Below are 21,332 nucleotides of genomic sequence, written 5' to 3' on the forward strand. Positions count from 1 at the left end.
TTCGATGGTTCATTTACAGTTTGTCAAAGAGAAGATAATCTCAGTGGGAGCATTAACATTCTTAGCCTGACATGCTCACAGGACAAAACTCAATTCCTTCCCAGACATGATGAACAACTTTTTATTCTCAGCTTTGCGAACAACGGTAGTCACACGGAAGGGTACTTGAAAAACTACCTGGGTTTACTCTATTTTATGCCTGTATATATGAAACAAACGGCGTGGATATGCGTAATGCGTGTGTACATGTGTGGGTAATATGTGTGCATACAAGATGGTACCTGTTGGTCTCTTCATAGGTACACCACGATGACATTTGCACTTGTACATATACCTAGGAGGGAGAGGGTCTTCATCATGATCTTTGTTATCCTAAGGACTGTAGGACTGTGGGTCTGGGGGTGGTACAGTTACAGACTCTTGCCCGTGGGAGAGTAGTTCAGCCCTTAGCTTCTGATTCCTTACTCCCCACCTGGGAGTCAGGACCATGGCATTTGGTGGCAGTGGGAAGTGGTGGCAAGTCCTACTAAGGAGAGAAGACTTCTTTCACTTGCCCTTCCCCCACCCCCAACCCCTGGACCTGCCTGGCTGGTGGGTCAGCGTTTAGTGTTTAGACTGAGTAGGCCCCTGGCGGTGCAGCTTTGCTGCACAGGTGAGTGACAGCTCAGTGAACTGATCTTGGCTGGAGAGCTCAGCTGTTGGAGCTTCCACCACCTCTGTCTAAGCATCTCAAAAGCAGGTGGCTCCTGCAGTCTTCTACATAAATACTGGGTATATACACCGACAGATACCCATCCATGTACAGGTACAAACCCACCACACAGCTGCATGGATGGAGGAGCGCTGTCTAGCAACATGTGGATGCATCAGAAAAAGTAGTCATTGTTCCTGCTCCCTAAGGTCCAGTGACACACATGATCTTTAAACATTCAGGGCAAATCCAGAGGGTTCCATTAATCAAAGCAAGAAGGAAGATGCTATCAAATGGTGAGGTACAGATGAAATGAAATCGCAAAGAAAAAGGAGGATGTGGAACAATTGAGGCCTGGTTGTGAAGTTTCAGAGCTGTAAACGGCAATCTTCAGATTTGGATAGACTTTTTTTTTTTCTTTTTCCTGTTGCTATGGCAACTTGGGAGTCAAGCTTCAGTCGTGGTGTTCTCACAGACCTGAGTGGAGAAGGTACAGAATTAGGTTGGGAATATCACAACTCACTTCAAAACACTCAACTAAACCAGACCAGTGATCGACAGCTCCAACACGCACCACACTCCCCTGAACATTATCTTCTTCTTCAGCGTGGCATTTGAAGACAGGATTATCTTACTGGCTACATCTGAAGAAGTTGAACTTGCAGCTGTGATTACAGACCAGAGGTACAGGACTTCTTGGTAGGTGAGGCCCAGCACACCCCTCGGTAAACATAAAGGCTGGCTTCTTAAAGTGCTGATGGCTCCAGGCACCAAAGCTCGTCCCTGAGACTGACGGCAGCTGGTGGCGCTGCTACAGTTGAGCCTTGTGTTCTGATCATTAGCATGGATGTGCTGGGCTAAGAACACACTGAACAGAGCCCAGAGCCTAAGCAATGATTATCCCATGTAGAGGCACTTCTCTCTCTCTATCATCTATCAATTATCTATACAACTATCTTTAGTCAATCAGACATCTACCTATGATCAATCAAGCAGATAGATCTATTATTAATCAGACATCTATCTACCTACAAATCATCTATCTATCTATCTATCTATCTATCTATCTATCTATCTATCTATCTTCAATCAATCATCTGTCTGTCTATATTCAGTGAATCAGATATCTATCATCTATTTCTCTATCATCTATCTGTTTATCTATCAATCATCTACTCATCAATCATCTATCTGACCATATATATTATAGAATATATTATAATTATATATAGAATATATATAATAATAATATATATATAATATATATATTCTGCCACAGAACAAAGACCTGTTGGTACTCTTCAAACACCAGATTCATTTCCTATTGCTGACAAAACAAGTAGCCACAGTCTCATGAACCTCAAACCACACACATGTACTCCTGGACAGTTCTGGAAGTCACAGATCTGAAATGAGTCTCATGGATTTAATGCCAATGTGTAGGCAGGGCTGCATTCCTTCCCAGGGCTTTAGAAAAAGAGTCACCTTCTCACCAGCTTCCAATCTTAGAGGCAGATGTGTTCTGTGACTCCTTAAAGTTCAAAGCCGGGGATGTAGCATCTTGTCTCTCTGTCTGTCTCCCTGTTGCCGTGTCATCACACGGATGCTCCTTGGCCCCCTTGTAAGGACTGTGTGATCACATCAGGCTGGCCCTACTAATCCAGGTTATCTCCCCATCTCAAGATGCACAACTTTATTATGTCTGCAAAGTGTCTTTTTATCAAGTAAGTGACTTGTTCACTAGCTCCAGGGATCAGGATGAGGACATCATTGTAGGTTCCTCCTCAGCTATCCACATGTGTGTAGCTCTGTAGCCCAAAGGAGATGAGCTGTCCTGTGGGCTGTGAGGACATGTCACACAAGTGATACCCATGAATGCTGTGTTTGAGAGGACAGCATCCCCTTTCCTGCTCATGGTTCCTACATCATGCCACCTGTGGGGGCTCTCTTGACTCATCTCAGCTTTGTGACTCTGGAGGAGCTTTGTCCCCAGGATGCTCAGATCCAGTTCCTTCTGCTAGTTCTCTGCCTGTGAGCACGCCTGTGTCCACGGGACTCCAGTAAGAGCTGTGCTGATACCAGCTCAGATCATGGGTTTCACCAAGCCCAGGAGACTACCTCCTATTCAGAGAAAGTTGACAAAGCCCTCTCCTTCTCGGGCTTTTGTTACAGAGAGTCTAGTGCCATGGAGGAGGGAAGGAACCCGCTTGCAGGCTGTTACTAATTCGGGTTTGGTCAACTCTGTCAGAGATGCTCTGGGCCCACCTCCCACCACTGAAGACAGGACCCTCTGCTCAGCACTTCCCCCTGAGGTGGTTTTCCCTCCTTACAACGGTCAAGTCTGCTGGCAGATGGCTATAAATCATAAACTATTTTGAAGAGGTATAATAAGATTATTCTTTACATTTGTTGTTGTTTTGAGGCAATGTCACATAGTCCAGGCTATGTGACAAGGTGGCCTTGATTCCCTCAGTCTTCTGAGTGTTGGGGTCACAGGTGTGCGCCACCATGTCCAGCTCAGATTGTATAAACAGCCTTTTTAGTGTGTGTATGTGTGTGTACATATATGTGTATGTGTGTATATGTGTACATGTGTGTGTATGTTTGCATATGTGTGTGTGGAGGCCAGAGGTCAAAGACAGGTATTGTCCTTAATCACTCTTCACCTCATTTTTTGAGCCAGGGTCTTTCACTGACCTGGATCTTACTGGTTTGGTTAGACTGGCTGACCAGAAAGCCCCAGGGGTCCTCTTGTCCCCACATGCCAGCACTAGGAAAAAGACACGTACCACCATGGGGAGGTGTTGGGGATTTGAACTTGGGTCTTCAGGCTTGCTCAGTAAGCACTTATGAGCTCAGCCATCTCCCTAGCCATGGTCCCTTTTAGGTTTTTCAATGATGCAAAGCCACGCATCCTGCCAGGTTCTGCCTGCTTCTGACATCTCATGCCTGCTAAAGGCCAGCATCAGGCTTCTCAGCCCTGGCACTCATGACATCTGGGGCGGGGAATCTCTTCGCAGTAGGTGTCGTCCATCTCATGCTCTGGAGGACATTTAGTTCTGTTCCTGGCCTCTCTCCACTAGATGCCACTAGCAGCATCCTCTTCGTCATGATAATGAAAAATATTTCTAGACATTACCAACTGTTCCTTAGGGGACAACTTGGCTAAAATAAAAAAAAATGGGGGCTGAATAAAATCCATTAAATTAGTCTGTAGCTCTTTGTTTTTAAATGAGAGTCTCCAATCCCTGTTTTAAGTCAATTTAGATGATCATGTAAATGATCCACCTCCTAGGGCTGCTGAGACGATTCCGTGAGGTAATCTATATAATTTATGTAAAGTATTTTGCTTGTATGTATCTGGCACAAAGAAATCCCTCAAGGGTCAGCTATCATTGTCCCTAAAGTCTCATGGCTTTAAAGGACCACAGTGTCTGCAAAGCCTGCCTGGGGTCATCTCCCGGCAGAGGACAGCCTTTCTGTGTGGCTTCTGTAATTTAGGATTCTGCCTGTGTCCACAACACATGTCACATGAGAAGGGAACAAGGTGTAAATGCACTCTAGGAAATTCTAGAAAAAGGTGAAGCTATCATTAGGGAAAGCAGTTTAGGCAAGACCTGGTTCCAGGGAGGGATCAATAGCAAATGGGGAGCCCCATTATGGTGTGGCTGTGCAGCTGGGCTTTTTTTCCCCTTTCTTTTCTTTCCTTTTTTTTTGTGTGTGTGCATATAACACCTTAATAGAGGTTAATTGAAAAAAATAACAACTGTCTTTAGCTCATCTTAAAACTTTCTAAAAAATTGTTCTTTTTTTAAGGAAAATATTTGATGTGTGTGTGTGTATGTGTGTGTGTATGTGTGTGTATGTCTGTGTGTATGTGTGTATGTATGTGTGTGTGGTGTGTGTATGTATGTGTATATGTGTGTATGTGTGTGTATGTATGTGTATATGTGTATGTATATCTGTGTATATGTATGTGTGTATGTGTGTGGTGTGTATATATGTGTATATGTGTGTATGTATGTGTGTATGTGGTGTGTATGTGTGTGTATGTCTGTGTGTATGTGTGTATGTATGTGTGTGGTGTGTGTATGTATGTGTATATGTGTTATGTGTGTGTATGTGTGTGTATATGTGTATGTATGTCTGTGTATATGTATGTGTATGTGTGTGTATGTGTGTGTGTGGTGTGTATGTGTGTGTATGTATGTGTATATGTGTGTGTATGTGTGTGTGTGGTGTATATGTGTGTGTGTACTCACTGATGCCATAAGGGAGCACTGGATCCCTTAGAGCTGGAGTTCCAGGAGGTTGTGAGTTGCCTGATGTGGGAGCTGGGAACCCAGCTCCATTTTCTGATAGAACACTCTCCACCAGTGAGCCATCTCTCCAGCCTTCGTTAGTCTCATCCTTGTATACAGGAGTGTGTGTGTGTGTGTGTGTGTGTGTGTGTGTGTGTGTGTGTAGACAGAAAATAGCCTCTGGTGTCACTCCTCAGGTGTCAGGTGTCAGGTGTCACTCCTCAGGTGTCAGGTGTCACTTCTTAGGTGTCAGGTGTCACTCCTCAGGTGCTGCCCGTCTTTCTCTTTAAGACAGGGTTTCTCACCGGCCTGGACTGGCCATGTAGTCTAGACTGACTGACCACTGAGCCCGGGGATCCCCCTGTCTCCTCCGCCAGCTCTACAAGTGTGACAGCTGCTGCTCTGCCTTGTGTTTATGTGGGTTCTGGGATTGAACTCACAATCTCATGCTTGCTAGTCAAGCACCTTACCTACTGAGCCACCCTCCCTGCCCCCAGCTTCTTTACAGTGACAGAGGTTGTTCTTAAGTGGCCCTCTGCCTCCCCCAAACACAGGGTCATTTAATTTTGGAACTTGTAAGATTCTTTACCTAATCTTCAGGCTGTATTCTTTTTTTTTTTTTTTTTGGTTTTTCGAGACAGGGTTTCTCTGTGTAGCTTTGTGCCTTTCCTGGAACTCACTTGGTAGCCCAGGCTGGCCTCGAACTCACAGAGATCCGCCTGGCTCTGCCTCCCGAGTGCTGGGATTAAAGGCGTGCGCCGCCACCGCCCGGCTCAGGCTGTATTCTTACCGTTTCTGGTGAATTAAGCCTGAAAGTTTTCTGAGCAAGCCCTTCCTTTAGATCTCTTTGCAGAGATTTGTCCAAGTCAAACCACAGCTGTGCTTAACAGCAGCAGCAGCAGCAGCAGCAGCGGCAGCAGCGGCAGCAGCGGCAGCAGCAGCTGCTTCAGAGGGAGGGCAGGAAGGCACTCATGGAAGATTCCCGCAGCCCTTCTATGCCATCAGCACGAAACTCAGATGGCAAAATTGACAGTTGCCATAATTTCATTTACATTTTAAAATCACTCTCCATGCTATTAGTTTTATTTCCCTTTAAAAAAAAAAGAGGTCAGAGAAGGGTGTGCAGAGCCTTCCAGTCAACCCGCAGTCATTGGAGAAAGCCATCTATACCACAGTGAGTGCAAACGTCTGGCATCTCCTTCCATAAAGAGGCAGCCCTGTGGCCAATGCTGGTTTCCCAGCCGACTCGCCTGGGGGCCTCTCTGAGCATCCGTTTTCCCATCTGTAGAGTGGGATAAAATCATCAGGCCAGTGAAGAGCATAGGAAAAAAAAAAACCCTGCAAACACCAGAGCACCGATGCCAGGTCATATGGCCCTGAATATTGTTTGGAGGGAGGAGGACTCAGTTTTGCTTCCCATGCTATCTGGTATCAACTTCTTCTACAGCTGCTGAAGTTTTATGGATGATGCTCGAAGGCAGGCATTGGCAAGCTCTTCCTGTAAAGGGCCAAGTAGTAAATGTTTTCAGCTTTGTAGGCCATGCAGTCATTGTGAAAATATTCACCTTTGCCATTATAATAGCAGGCAACCACAGACAGTATGTGAATAAGTGGATGGCATTGTGTACTAATAAAACTTTATTTAAAAACACACAGGTGGTGGGCCAGATTTGGCTCCTATGATGTAGTTTGAATTCAGGCTTAAATTTTTAAAATTACACTTTGTGTGTGTGTGTGTGTGTGTGTGTGTGTGTATCCATGTTGTTGGGAAATACTCTTACCAGCAAGTCCTGCCAAATTTAGTGTCTTGAACTCTTGTTATTTGGTTTCTGTTCTTGGTGATTTTTTTTTTTTGTATGTTTATTTTTGTTTTTCAAGACAGGGTTTCTCTGTGTAGCCCTAGTTGTCCTGGAACTTGCTCTGTGAACCACGCTGGCCTTGAACTCACAGAGATCCACCTGCCTCTGCCTCCCAAGTGTTGGGATTAAAAGCATGCGCCACCACCGCCTGGCTTTTTTTCTCCCGTCTTGATGATGTTTAATTGAACTTCCTGTTTTATCCATGGTTTAATTCTATAAATTTCTTAAATATCTTTTTAGAAAGGTTGTTGGCATAAAAACCTCCCTTGTAGCTGGGCGGTGGTGGTGCACGCCTTTAATCCCAGCACTCAGGAGGCAGAGGCTGGCGGATCTCTGTGAGTTCGAGGCCAGCCTGGTCTACAGAGGGAGATCCAGGAAAGGCGCAAAGCTACACAGAGAAACCTTGTCTCTAAAAAAAAACAAAAAAACCAAAACCAAAACCAAACCAAACCAACCAAACAAAAAAAACCCCTTCCTTGTGGCTGTGTTATGGTGGCTCATCACATACCCACCTGGACTTGAACTTTCATAGTGTCATCAGCACAAATACCTTCACTTATGTATTCTGAAATTCACTCTCCTCCTCCTTATTACTGAAGCACCAAACCATAATGTGGATGGTATAAAGGTTTGTTGGGAAGCCCAGGAGCCTCTATGATAAGACAGTCCACTCAGTATGGTGCCTCTGACTCCCCCTGTGCATTTATTATCTGCCACTCCATGAGTCTTTGATGGGAATAGATTTCTGAGCCACACCTCCAGTGCTAGAGTTTCAAATGGAGCAGAGTCAGGGTATGGGTAGAGACACATTAAAAATTCCCTTGATGTTCTGCATGCAGCTGGTGTGAGATCCACTCCCATCTCTGCAGCTGATACTACACAAGGCTGACCTGCAGGCTAATGGTATCCATTAGCAGATCAGCCGCCTGTACAAAGGCATCAGGGGTGTCTGCTCATGAAGGAGATTTTCCACATCCCCAGAATCAAGACTAAGATTCTGTTGGCAAAACAAGGGACTATCTATCAGGTGTGTTGCCTCACTATTCATTCACGGTAGCTGATCTGCTCCCCAGTGTCCTTACGTTCTGGTGTTCCATCTCACACAAAGCCTGATGAATTCTTACAATCTTTTCTAACTTCTCCATCTCCAGGTCCACCCTAAGCCCTTCATCCCCTACTGATTGACAGAGAAGATTTAGGAGAGCATCCATCGTTCCCTCAGACTCATATAGGCACGGAGCTGGGAAGACAGTGAGGTCATTATGGCAGCAAGTGAAGACAGAAGGACCTGAGCTCAGGTTGAGGGGCAGGAATGAAGCTGGAGGACTTAGAAGGAGCCTTGAGGATTGTGGGATGGTGGGGGTGATGATGGCACAGTCATCAGACGTGGGTGGGAGGAGGGGTGATGACACATTCTGTTTGGAAGATGCTGAGTACAGACAGCAGAGACACACTGTCAGGATTTCCTCCCTTAGCTCTACCCACAGAACTCTGGTCCCACACAGAGAGAGCTTCACACACTGCCAACATCAGATGTTGAAATGTGCGACTCCTGAAATGACCTATACACCCTGCCACCAAGATGTAATATGCTCTGTTCCTTCTATCATTTTTTTTATTCCACGATTATACCAATAATTTCTCAAAATTTAAATGCAAGGGCCCCAGAGCATTTTGGGCAGCAGAAGCTGATGTGAACGATTGCCAAGGTCAAAACTGAACTAACAATCCACACATAGGAGAGTCTGGCAACACATGCTCACTTCATTCTCTCATTTATGCTACTTAGCCTAGTGATTCCTCCGCTCAAAGTGATGTGTCCTTGTATCATAGTTATTACTAGTTACTGAAAGGAAGCATGAGTTATAAATACTATTTTCTTCCTTCCTATTTTTCTTTAGGAAACAGGGCCTCTCTATGTAGTCCTGGCTGGTTTGGAACTTACTATGTAGAGTAGGATGGCCTTAAACTCACAGAGATCCACTTGCCTCTACCTTCTCAGTGCTAGGATTAAAGGCTAGACACCATCATTAAATCCATTAAATGCTGGGAGCCAGACTGATCCAAGGCTTTTTCAGAGGCCTTGATGAAACACAAAGGGGACACCAGTTCTGTGTCCTCGCTCATAGGTAGACTTGGCAAGGTCCAGGCTAGGGCCAGGGCAGGGCCCAGGCCTGGGTCTGGGTCTGAGGCCTCTTAAGGTTTCCATTCCCAGGAACTCAGCTTTCTCCTCTCAAGGGATATGGTTATCAGTCCTAAGGCTGTTGAGGTGTCTGAGGTATCTGTGTTCTCTTTGTCAACATTGTCTGACTTAGCTCTCTGCTGACCTTGACTTTCTCCTTCTTCAACACCTTACCCTCCAGGTCCCTTATTCCCATGGGTTTGGGTCAAGTGAAGGATTAAACACTATCATGCTTGGTCAAAATTTTCCTTTAGCCCACTGAGCCATCTCTCCAACCCCACCTCTGACAACATTTAGAAGTGTGTTGTGTGAGTTACCTTTCTCTTCACTAGGACCAAATACCTCCCAGAAAGAACTAGGGAAGGAAGAAGCTTATTTTGGGCTCACAGTTCAAAGGACATAGTCCATCAGGAAAGGTATAACCCAGGGCTCAGCCTGAAGCAACAGAGCCATGAGGCACTGTCACAAGGGGTCAAACAGGAAGTAGAGAGCTCTTGCTGGAAGCAGAGACAGGATATAACCCCCAAGATCACTCCCACCCCACCAGCAACCCATTCCTTTCAGATAGATCCTACCTCCTAAAGGTTCCACTCCAAGTGGTCAACCACGAGAGCCTGTGCAGAACATTTCACATCCTCAACCACACAAGCCTGTGCAGGACATTTCCCATCCTCAACCACACAAGCCTGTGCAGGACATTTCACATCCCCAACCACACAAGCCTGTGCAGGACATTTCCCATCCTCAACCACACAAGCCTGTGCAGGACATTTCCCATCCTCAACCACACAAGCCTGTGCAGGACATTTCACATCCCCAACCACACAAGCCTGTGCAGGACATTTCACATCCTCAACCACACAAGCCTGTGCAGGACATTTCCCATCCTCAACCACACAAGCCTGTGCAGGACATTTCACGTCCAAAGCAGAACAGGATAGCTATGGCCTGTGGGAGAGCAGTTGGCCAATCTTGGTGCATTTCCATTGGTTCCAGGCAAATGACATCTATGGGAGGTTTTGCTTGTTGGCTGGTTTGTCAAATAGCAGAACCTCTTTCAGCTTCTCCTTTGGCTGGCAGGGGGCCATTCAGATGCCTTTAAGGATTGGTTGGAACACTTTTACATGTGGCAGTTTCAACCACATGGACATCAAAACTAAAGATTTGGGGGACAGACTTCCTTGGGAATATATATGGAAGAGACAGGTGGTGTGTGGTGAAGTTCACGGGTGCACGATAAGCATGATGGAGTCAAGAGGACTTACCTGATAAGCTGAAGAGAGAGAAGAGCAGCAGCAAGCTGAGGCTGAGGTGCAGGGTCCCCGCCGCATTGCAGTCTACTTTGGAGTTCTTGCAAGAGCACACCTGCACCCTGAGGTCTGTGATGTTTGTCATTGGTGGCTTCCCTGAATCTGTCACCATGATGGGCAGATTGTAGTTCGCTTTGTTCAGATTCTGAAGAAGGCTCACAAGGGCATGGGTGTCTGGAAGACAGGAAGTCCGTGTGAGAGAGGAGAAGCCCTCTGCTGGAGGTGGGGTGAGGTTCTGGGGCCTTGGTGTGCACAGACGTCACTGTGTGCAAATAACTTACAGTTATAGGTGTGTTGGAATGAAATCGATTAACCTTGAGTAAAACACACTCAGTTCCTCAGTGGTAGTAGCCACATTTCACACAATCAGTGGCAACAGGCTGCATGGGATGAATGATTCAGAGACACTTTCTGTGGTTTGGTGCTGTAACAACAGACTCTAGATTTTCTTAAATAGAAATTTCTGTGCTCAGTTGTCTTCCCCCCCTCCCCTGCCCCATTCTATCACTGGTGCAAAAGTGGACTCTGATGGTATTTACAGCAGGATAAGTTCATTACTGAAGGCAAGGCAAGCTCAGTTCCCGCTGGGGAGGGAAGTGGGTGGGACAACCAGGAAGAAAGAGTGCTTGATAATTAGTAAGGCTGGTTGGTGATCAATGTTGGGTCACATTTTCAATTCTACCCACCCATGTGGAAAGGCAGGGAGAATGAGAGATTGCTTGTGACAGTCATCTTGAGAGAGGGGTGCATGGCAATAGTGTCAAAGCTAAGGATGAAAGCCAAGGTTGGCAAGGCGGAGTCCAGCAGGGGGAGGTCTGCAACAAGCAATGGAGCACTGGGGGCTTGACAGACTTCCCAAGACACCATGCTCCTCTTTCCCTTAGCCCCTAAGAAGAGGAGATGGGCCAGCGACCTTCTTGCAAAGTGCTACTGAATGTCAGCGGCTCCCGTCTCAATGAGACAATGGAACCAGGAGAGGCCTGGGAAGCAGGAAGCCCTGACTTGCCAAGGCTGAGACCGGGCTTTGGGCCTATGCTCAGCACCAGTCAGTTGCAAAGAAAGAATGTATGGGAGTTGACTGTTATGATGCATGCCTGTAATCCCCAGAGAGGCTGAGGCATTGTCACAAGTTCGAGGCTAACTTGGGCTACATGGCAAGAGCATTTCCTCAAGCTCTCTCAAGATTTATTTTGTTTTTATTTATGTGTATGTGTTTGCAGGTGCTCTCAAGAGTTCAGAGAGGGGGTCAGATCCCTTGAAGAAGCTGGAGTTACAGGTAGTTGTGAGCCACCTGACGTGGGTGCTGGGAACGGAACTGGGGTCCTTTGCAAGAGCAGGAAATACTTTTAATCAATGAGCCATTTCTCCAGTCCTGTGAGTATGTATGTATGTATGTATGTATGTATGTATGTATCCATCCATCCATCCATCCATCCATCCATCCATCCATCCATCCATCCACCTATCCATCTACTCCTGTGTTGTTTAAAGCAAAAAGGGAAGAGGAAGGACAAAGAACCAGCATCTCACTGGACATGCTAGTAAAAATGTAGGGGGTATCGAACGGCAGGGAATGCTGGGATCACAGTGGTCACTAGGGTGATGGCATGCTACCTAAGGTGAAGAAGAGAGAAAGGGAGGAAACAGAAGGCAGAACAGCCGTGTTTGCACTGATAAACTGCCATTCAGAATTTCTATAGATGGTTTTCTCACTCTGGTCAGAAAACTCAGCACTACACACACACACACACACACACACACACACACACACACACACATCCAGAAACACCATGGAAACCTCTGTGCGGGAGAGGGAACATCTTTGAGGAAGAAGAACAGAAGTTCAAAGCCGACAGAACAAAGGTTGGCCGTTGGTAGTCGCTGACTTACTGTTTATTTTGGAGATCTTCCAGACTTTATCAGGGACGGTCTGTTTATGAATCTCAAACTTGAAGGGGTCTGTATTGGGGTGAAGATCCTTGTCTGAAGCCCCCAAAATGACCACACTGAGGTTTTTGGCGTCATCGCAGACTTCAGCCACCGTTGGGTAAATGAAGGGAGCATTGTCGTTGACGTCCTCCAGGGTTATCAGCAGGGTCCCAGTACCTGTGGCAGGAGGGTTGCCTGTGGGAAAAGGAGGCACTGGTGAAGCACTGGTGTGGCAGGAGATTGGTCTACCAGGGCACCTCCTGTGATCAATACCCGGTGCACGTTGTGTTCACTATTTAGTAACAGGTTCAGCTGGGTTGACAGTAAAAGATGGCACTTTTGCCTGGACTGCCCTTGAACTTGTGATGCTCCTGCCTCAGCTTCCTGAGTGCTGGCATCGCAGGCATGTGTAACTAGCCACACATGCAAGGCAAGTGCTTTACAACTGAGTCGCATCTCCACTCAGACCTTGGGTATTGGAGATAGTGTCTAACTCTGTAACTCAGTCTGGCCTCCAAGTGACACTCTTCCTGCCTGACATGTCACCAAACTTGGTTTCCAATGGTCACTTAGAAAAGTTAGAGCCAATTCGTAGGCCACAAGTTGTAGGCATCTACGTTTCCTCTATTTCCCTAAGGGTCAGATGTACCTCTTAAATCACAGAACTTTACTGATGGTCTCTAAATGATGGTGGTTAGACACAATTATTTTAAAAATAATTTTAAATATTTAAATAAAAAATTATTTTTAAAATAATTGTGTGTGTGTGTGTGTGTGTGTGTGTGTGTGTGTGTGTGTGTGTACGACTTAGGGGAGTTAGTTCTTTCCTTCTACCTTGTGGATCCAAGGCACTGAACTCAGGTCATCAAACTTGGCAGCAAGTGCCTTTAGCTTCTCAGCCATCTTCCCTGTCTACCACCAGAGGTTTTAAAGGGAGTTGTGGAGGCTGGAGAGATTGCTCAGTGGTTAAGAGCACTGGCTGCTCTTCTAGAAGACCCAGGTTCTGTTTCCAGCACCCACATGGTGGCTCACAACTCTATCTATAACTATTTCCAAGGGATCCATCACCCTCTTCTGGCCTCCTTGGGCACCGCATGCACATGATGTACAGAGATACATGCAGGCAAAAAACCATATACATAAAGATAAGTGTTTTTTTTTTCCCTTAAAGGGGGTTGTGGAGGAACCTGACCTCACACATTATTAGGAAACACACAGCTGTATGGATAGGAGATGCTGGGTGCGGTCGGCAGGGAGTCTCTACAGCAGATTAAAAGGTGGGCAGTTTTCACAGGGAAAATACCTTGTCCTGGTGAATAGGGGCTCAAGTGAGGCCACTGGAGGAAGAGCAGAGGCTACTAAGGGACCACAGGTCCAGCTCTGATTGTGCTGATGATCCCTCAAACTAAACACACTGTGCAGAAATGCAGGGCTCAAGACAAATGCTGGAGCTGTTAGAAACCTTCCTGGAAAATTAGAATGCTCGAGGGCTGACCCTGACCGTAAGGATCCTGAAACTTAAAGACAGATAGTGGCTTTGGAGAGAACAGGGGAGATGAACTGCAAGATAAGAAACTGATCTGGGAGGCTGAGGCAGGAGGATCAGGGTTTTTACTGCTGTGATAAAACACCATGACCAAAATCAACTTGGGGAGGAAAGGGTTATTTCATCTTAAAATTATAGTCCATCACTGAGGAAGTCGGGGCTGGATCCTGCAGGCAGGAGCTGATGCAGAGGCATGGAGGAATACTGCTTATTGGCTTGCTCCTTATGGCTTGCTCAGCCTTCTGTCTTACAGCACCCAGGACCACCTGTCCAGGGATGGCACTACCCACAATGGGCTGATCCCTTCCACATCAACCATCAATAAAAAAAAATGCACCCCAGGCCAATCTGGTGGGGGTGTTTTCTCCATAGAGATTCCTTCCTCTCAGATGACTCTAGCTTGTGTCTAATGGACATGAAACTAGCCTGCAATGGTGAGTCTGAGACCTGCCTGGGCTACAGAGTGAGGCCCTGCTTCAATAGACCCCATCCATAAGAAAAAGAAACCAAAATCAAATGAAATCTCAAATCAAAAAACAAATAAGGAAAAAGCAGTGGGATTTTGCAAGGAGAATGTCAGGCATGTCTTGCTTTGTTTTGTTTTGCTTTTTTCATTAATGGGGGAGAAATCAGCTTGAAGGGAGATGAAGAGCGGGTTCTGAGCAATGAGAACAGAGAGCCCTTCCCGGACCGCTGGGAATTGAAATGTATCAACACCCAAAGATGGATGCAGAATGAACATTCAAGCAAACACGCATGGAAGAGGAAGACTGCGATTAATCATCAGGGAGGGCTCTTCGTAACGGGGCGTAGTGCTAACTTTTGTTAGAACAACAACTCCGAAGAAATGCATAATTACTTCACAGCCAGTTTTTCACTGTCAGCTCTAGCCATTTGGCTAAATTTCTTTGTTGAAAAATCACTTTTCTCTTTTTATTGAACTAATTGAATATCTCAGAAGAATCCATTATATATATATATATTTCCCCCCCTGCTCTGAATATATTATGAAGTAAAGTCGTTTGGGTAGAATGGATGAGAAGACATTACGGGTGTTTGAAATATGGCCAGAAGAATTGGCCTCTTGTGAACTTAATTACAGGACTGTCTTCAATTTCCCATGTGTTATTGCCCAGCCAGCTGGCAATGTCTTTTTCTAAGTCAGTAGAAGGAGCTTGTTTCTTTGGACGAGAGGAAAAGACCGGGTGAGCCAAAATCCTTTCGGCAAGCTCTATCCTGCTTCCCTAGTTCAAGTTCTTTTAAATCCATTGTGTTTTATTTATTACTTTATGCGTGTGTGTGTGTGTGTGTGTGTGTGTGTGTGTGTGTGTGTGTGTGTGTATACCTGCACTGGAGCTATGACACCTATGTGGATGGAGGTCAGAGGTCAGCTTTTGACAGCTGGCTCTCTCTTTCCACTGTGGTTTCTGGGGACTGCCCTCAGGCGGTCAGGCTTGTACGACAATGGCCTTTACCTGCTAAGCCACCTTGCCACTTGCTTCCCTCGCTTGTATGTCTAGGAAGGAGAGAAGTTACATGCAAAGCTCAGAGATGAATGCAAGGCTCTTGCCAAGGCTGTTTGGCTCCAGAAGAACCGGAAGTCCTGGGGCTTCTGGGTATTTTCTAGACATTTAGGCCCTGGTTTTTTTTTTTTCTCTTTCTCACCAGTAGCCTCCAGTGCCCATGGGACAGCTCTGTGACAAATCTAAGAACTCAAGCTTCGTTAGGACAGTGCTTCTTTTTCATGGACTTTCCATTTCAATAGAAAAAAGCCCCAGTTTGAGCCATCCACCCATAACACGTGTACGGCAGACCAGTAACATGCCAGTTACCCAGGATATGTGGGTGGCTGATCAGCAATGAGCTGAGAATCCTGCACACATGTGTAGTAGACCAGAAAGGAGCAGACCACTCCGATAGACTGTGATTGACCCTCACTTGTGCAGTTCTTGTGGAGGAAGCCCATGGCTACATTCTCAGGAAAGGTCTGAGAAAGTCCCAGCCCTGAATGTGGTGTGGGGCTCTGGCTGGGTATGTAGGGGCGGCTTTGGGACTGATTGAGTGGAGAGCTGGAAGGACCTCTGAGATAGGAGCCATTCCGGTCCTCACTGTGGTGGTAGGGAACCCAGTGAAGGTCACTGACCCTCATCCCAGAGGCACGTGGCTGCTTTCACACTGAGCGGTGTAGACACATGGAGGGCTCTACAGAGGCTGGTAGTGCTGAGCAGAGAGCTCATCATGGGCTCCTCTGGACCTGTTGAATCCAGGTCTCATCTGAGCACAGTGTCTTCTCTTGATAAGCTGTTGTCCTTTATGTTTAAATTTGATTAATTAAACAACTAATTAATTAAATAGTGTTTTGCTCTCCTAAGAAGGTCTTTCTATGTATTCGAGGTTGGCATGGAACTTACTACAGAGCTCAAGCTGGCCTTGAACTCGTGATCCTTCTGCCTTAACCTCCGAGTGCTGGAATTACAGGTGTGCAGTACTATGCCTTTACTTTACTTTAGTCTTTACTTTCTATGTCAGAATATTTATTATGTAGTTTGATTTTTTTTTTTTTACAGGATCTCATTTCTACTAGGAAATCAAACAAAAATCTGTAAACTATGATTTGGGCTTATCAAAAAGTTTATTTTTATTTATGTGTGGATATGTGCACGTATGCACAGGTGCCCACAGAAGCCAGATGAGGGCATTAGAACTCCTTAGAACTGGAGTTATAGGTTGAGTCTCCATGTGGGTGCTGGGAACTGGACTCTGGTCCTCTGGAAGAGCAGCCATTGCTCTTAGCTACTGAGCCATCTCTCCAGCAGCTCCCTACTACTCTTGTCATTCATATCTTACTATTTTGAGCTATTGTGTTACAGCATACTTATACTCACCACTTTTGTGTACAGCTCAGTGGCATTGAGAACATCCACACTGCCATGCATCAGGCTCCTCGGTCGTTAGAACTTCCTTACCTTTCCCCACTGAACCTCTGCCAGCAATTGAAGGGGGGACCCACCACCCTCTCTGGATCCTGGCAGCCCCACCCCACTTTCTGCCTCTATGAGTCTGGATACTTTGAGTCGCTCGTGTAAGTGAAACCATTATCATTATTACTCACTTTATTTTCACTTCTGTGTATGTGTGTGTGTCTGTATGTGAGTATATGCATGTGTGAAGGCAATGCCCACAGAAGTCGGAAAAGAGCATCCTGTCTCCTGAAGCTGGAGTTACAGGTGGTTGTGAGCACCGAATATGGGTGCTGGCAACTGGACTCTGGTTCTCTTCAAGAGCAACAAGCATTCTTAACTGTTGGGCCGACTCTCCAGCCTCCAAGTCATTTCTTAAACAACAACAATGGCACTTACTTAACTAAGTCATTCTAAACATACTTGAGATTTTTAGCTTCCTGTTCCTCCTGGCTAATTGACTGGCTGACAACATATTGGGGACCCAGACTGTGTCATAGTGTTTTCCCCGTGGCTGGACAGCATGCAGGGTGGGGCTGGCACCAAGGCCAAGCCTAGTGATTGTCGTGGGTCATGAACAGACACCTTTACTGTTACTGTCAATCAGGTGGACATCAGCAGCTCTGGATGGCTGTCAAGTTGTTTACACATTCCCTAGAAATAACAGTGGGGTGTGAGTTCTCCACAGGGCCAGGATTTGCTTTGAGAGCCTAGTGAAGTGGAAACTGGGTCTTGTTTCCCTGGGATTGTGGGTCACCTGTCACTATGCTCGGAGTCACCTGTTATTTCCTACGTCAGACCATTTATTATGTGATTTTCATAGGATCTCATTTCAGCTATGAAATCAAACAAAAACACCCACTCCATCATTTGGGGAAGCTAATCCCCAGAGAAGAGGCCTTATCTTCCAGCAGGAAGACTTCAGCAGGTGAGGCAGAGACGGATGAGGAGGGAAGCAGGGTGGTGATGTAGTGAGACGTAGGCACAGATTCCCTCCCTCCTCCGTTCCTTCCTGTACCTCCTTCCTCCCCTCCTCTTCTTCCTCTCCTCCCCTTTGAGAAGGGTCTCACCAGGCACACGCTGGCTTTGAACTCACTATGTAGCCAAGGGTGGCCTTGGCCTACAGATCCTATTGCTTCTATCTCCCAGGAGCTGGGATTCCAAGAGTGCGGCACCATGCCCAGCAAGTCTTTTTTTTAATTTTTTGGTAATGAGGATGGGCCCCAAGGCATCCTTTGTGCTAGGCAAATGCCTCACCACTGAGCGATATCCCCAGCTCTTTAAAAATGTATTTTACTTTATTCATAATGTTAGCAAAACAGGATTTCGTTCACTCCCCAAATACCATGTTTTTTTTTTTTTCAATTTTGGTAGGTTCCATTACTCATGAACATGTCTAAGCTTTATACCTCGTAGATGAGATACACAGCTGAAAACGTAGCATGATCCTAATTTAAAAATGTATGTATGGCCGGAGAAAGATCAGAAGGGAGTATATTAGAACCCAAGTGGCAATTATCTCCCCAGGTAATGAACATTAAAATAATACCTTCCTCTGCTTCTAATTTTCTTTACAATAACTGTGAGGGCTATAATAACCCGAAAGGAAATGCCAGCTTCAAAAGTTACACAGGAATTAAAGATAGTTTTCCCAATTCCGAATTACTCCCTTTTCTCTCAGCCTTCACTTATTTTTACAGAAAATTGATTTTCTAGTAAATTTACAGCCATGTAACCAGCACCCCATTCCAATCTTAGAGATTTTCACTCTCCCCAAGAAGAGACTCTTGGCACTAACTCTCTATTACCCACTGCTGGCCCTGGGCAATTGCTAGCCTACTTTCTATTGTTATGGACTGTTCCAGACATTTCATATGAACAGAATATGCAATGCGCAATCTTAAAAATTTATTTTACGTATGGGTTTTTTAAACCTACATGTCTGTGAACCACATGCATGCAGTGTCTGTAGAAGCCAGAAGAGGCCGTTAGATCCACTGACCTAGAGTTACAGAGGGTTATGAACTGCCATGTGTGTGCTGGGAACTGAAACCAGGTCCTCAGCAAGAGCATCTGGTGCTCTTAACTACTAACCATCTCTCCAGCCCAAGTCTGTGACCCTTCCAAGTCTTCTTTTGCTTAATGTGTTTCTGAGGCTCATCTATGTTGAAGCCTACCCCAGCACTTTGTCCTTTGTGGTAGCTGTATCATACCCCACTACATGGATAGACCAAGTGTTGTCCATGTGTTCACTGCTAATGGGCATTTTCAAGTTTTGCCTGTTATAAACAAGCCTGCTGTCAATATCTGCACGCAAAGGACCAGATTTACACTTGGAGACAGTATCCTAAGCTTATGAGACTCCCTTAGATGAACAGGGTCCCTGGGGTAGTTGGGTGGGCTGATTTCATATACACAGAATAAAACCAGGTGTGGAGTGCACACCCGTAATCCTAGCACTCAGGAGGTGGAGACAGGAGGATCAGAAGTTCAAGGTTATCCTCAGCTACATAGCAAATTCAAGGCCAGATTGGGCTACATGGATCCCAACTCACACGCACACATGCAGGCACAAGTGTATATATCTCTTATGTATACTTCAGAATGTCAGGATTACAGAGAGACTCCCAGAAGCTAGCTCCCAGAAGAGCTGGGAAATAGGAAGTTGTCCTAGTCACCGGTCCCACTTCTGAACCAGTGCTGGAGGCATTCAGCATGGGCTGTTCCTTGGGAATCATGAGTTACAGTGGTTTTACGTGGGGGTCAGTGAACAAGGTGAGGTTGTTTATGTGGCAAACGTGGCATGCAACCTGCCAGGCTGTCGAGGTAAGGGGGTCGAAGCCTGTCAGAGCTCCCATCACACCGTGGACCTGGGGAGCCAGGATTGGTCACTTGCCATGCTGGCCTTTTGAGGGCCCGAGAACAGCTTTGATAGGAAGCAGAGGATGCTGCAGACACACAGGGGGTTGGATTGAAGTGAGTGCTGCTACCAGGATGGGCAGTGGTGGAACAAAGGAGGATGGGCAGAGGGATGATGTCAAGAGGTAGTGAGCTGAGCTGGTACACGTGGGCGTGGCTCACACATCCCAGTCGGTTTCTTTGCTATAAAAATGAATGAAAATATTCTGTTCAGGGTGCTTGATTATTCTGTTCAGTGTGGGAGTGTCCTGTTGTCAGGCAGGTGGCCCTCGGCTTAGCCCTCCCTAAGTAGCCAAGGGCATGTCCTTGATGATGCTGACACAAAAGGAAGCATTTTTTTCCCTATTTTTCAGATGGGTCCTCTTCTGCATGGAGGGCTTGGTGGCTCGTTATCTCCCTAGAAAGATGCTCAGATCACCCCCAGGGTGGTCACAGACAGCATTCTCATGTCTGCTGGAGACACTGAAGATTCTGGTATGATGAGCTGAGAAAATCAATCTATGACTCCACTCAAGGAGTTCACTTAAACTCCAAGATACTTTCTGTGTATTCATGGTTTCTGGTCCTCTTTGTGTGTGTGTGTGTGTGTGTGTGTGTGTGTGTGTGTGTGTGTGTGTGTGTGTGTGTGCGGATGCCATTTCTCAGAAGTCATTCATCCATCTTGTTTCCTGAGATTAGAACCTTGGGCTCACTGATTAGGCTGGCCTGACTGGTCAGAGAGCCCCAGGGTTTCTCCTGTCTCCACCTCCCCAGCTGTTTAGCTTCCCACTTCTTTGTTAAAACGCTCTGACACAACAACTTAGTGGAGAAAAGGCCTATTTTGTTTCACAGTCCCAGGCCACAGTCCATCACTGTAAGGAGGTCAAGGCATCGGAAAGTTGAAGGGTCTGGTCACATCACATCCGTGGTCAAGAACAGAGAGAATGAAAGCATGTGTACTGGTACTCAGTTAGCTTTCCCTGCTCTTACACCGTCCAGAACCCAAACCCAGACACTTGTGCCACCCACAACAGGTGGGTCTTTCTACCTCAATTAATGTCACCAAGACAAGTCCCCACAGACATGTCCACAAACCATCCCGATCTAGGCAGTTCCTTACTGAGACACTCTTTCCAGGTCATCCTAGATTGTGTCAAATTGGCAGCTGCCACAGCTGTGTTGGGATTATAAGTACATACCACCATGCCTGGCTTTTTTTTTTTTTTAACATGGGTGCTGGGGATCCACACCATGACCTTAAGGCTTGTGCTGCAAACACTCTGCCAACTGAGCCATCTCCCCAGCCCCTGATTTCTGTCTTGTTATGACAGCCCAGCAGGCCAGCAGCATTAGCTTCATGACGCCGATGGGAAACCAGGCGGAGAGACCTTCAGTCTCACTGCTAAGATGAGGGGCTGGCACACCCTGAGGAGCTGGAGGGGAGAGCTAACTCCACGCAGCTCTGGCCACTCCTTCTCCATCACCAGGTAGATCTCAAGAGTCATTTTACTGAGTCATTTTCTCGGTGACAAAATTGTAGCCAGCAATTCCAACTTGATTGATGTTTCACTGTGCTTGACAGCAGGAAGGCTGATGGCCAGGTCTGATGTTTACTTTTCTCCCTTGCTTTATATAACAACCGCAAGAAGGGGTGTT

General features: G+C 46.2%; 1 protein-coding gene across 1 annotated transcript in view; it reads right to left on the minus strand.

Moving 5' to 3' along the window:
• Nucleotides 1–611: 611 nt before the first annotated feature.
• The window catches only part of Cdh13 (cadherin 13), a 971,677-nt gene continuing 950,956 nt past the window's right edge, over nucleotides 612–21,332 (minus strand). The window contains exons 12-14 of the mRNA XM_059263937.1: nucleotides 12,234–12,467; nucleotides 10,299–10,517; nucleotides 612–1,168 (exon numbers count right to left, since the gene is read on the minus strand). Coding sequence (XP_059119920.1) covers nucleotides 1,161–1,168; nucleotides 10,299–10,517; nucleotides 12,234–12,467 — 461 coding nt within the window. The 3' untranslated portion in view covers nucleotides 612–1,160. The remainder of the gene's footprint in view (nucleotides 1,169–10,298; nucleotides 10,518–12,233; nucleotides 12,468–21,332) is intronic.

The sequence above is a fragment of the Peromyscus eremicus genome, chromosome 5 (assembly GCF_949786415.1).
Source record: "Peromyscus eremicus chromosome 5, PerEre_H2_v1, whole genome shotgun sequence".
NCBI lineage: Eukaryota > Metazoa > Chordata > Mammalia > Rodentia > Cricetidae > Peromyscus > Peromyscus eremicus.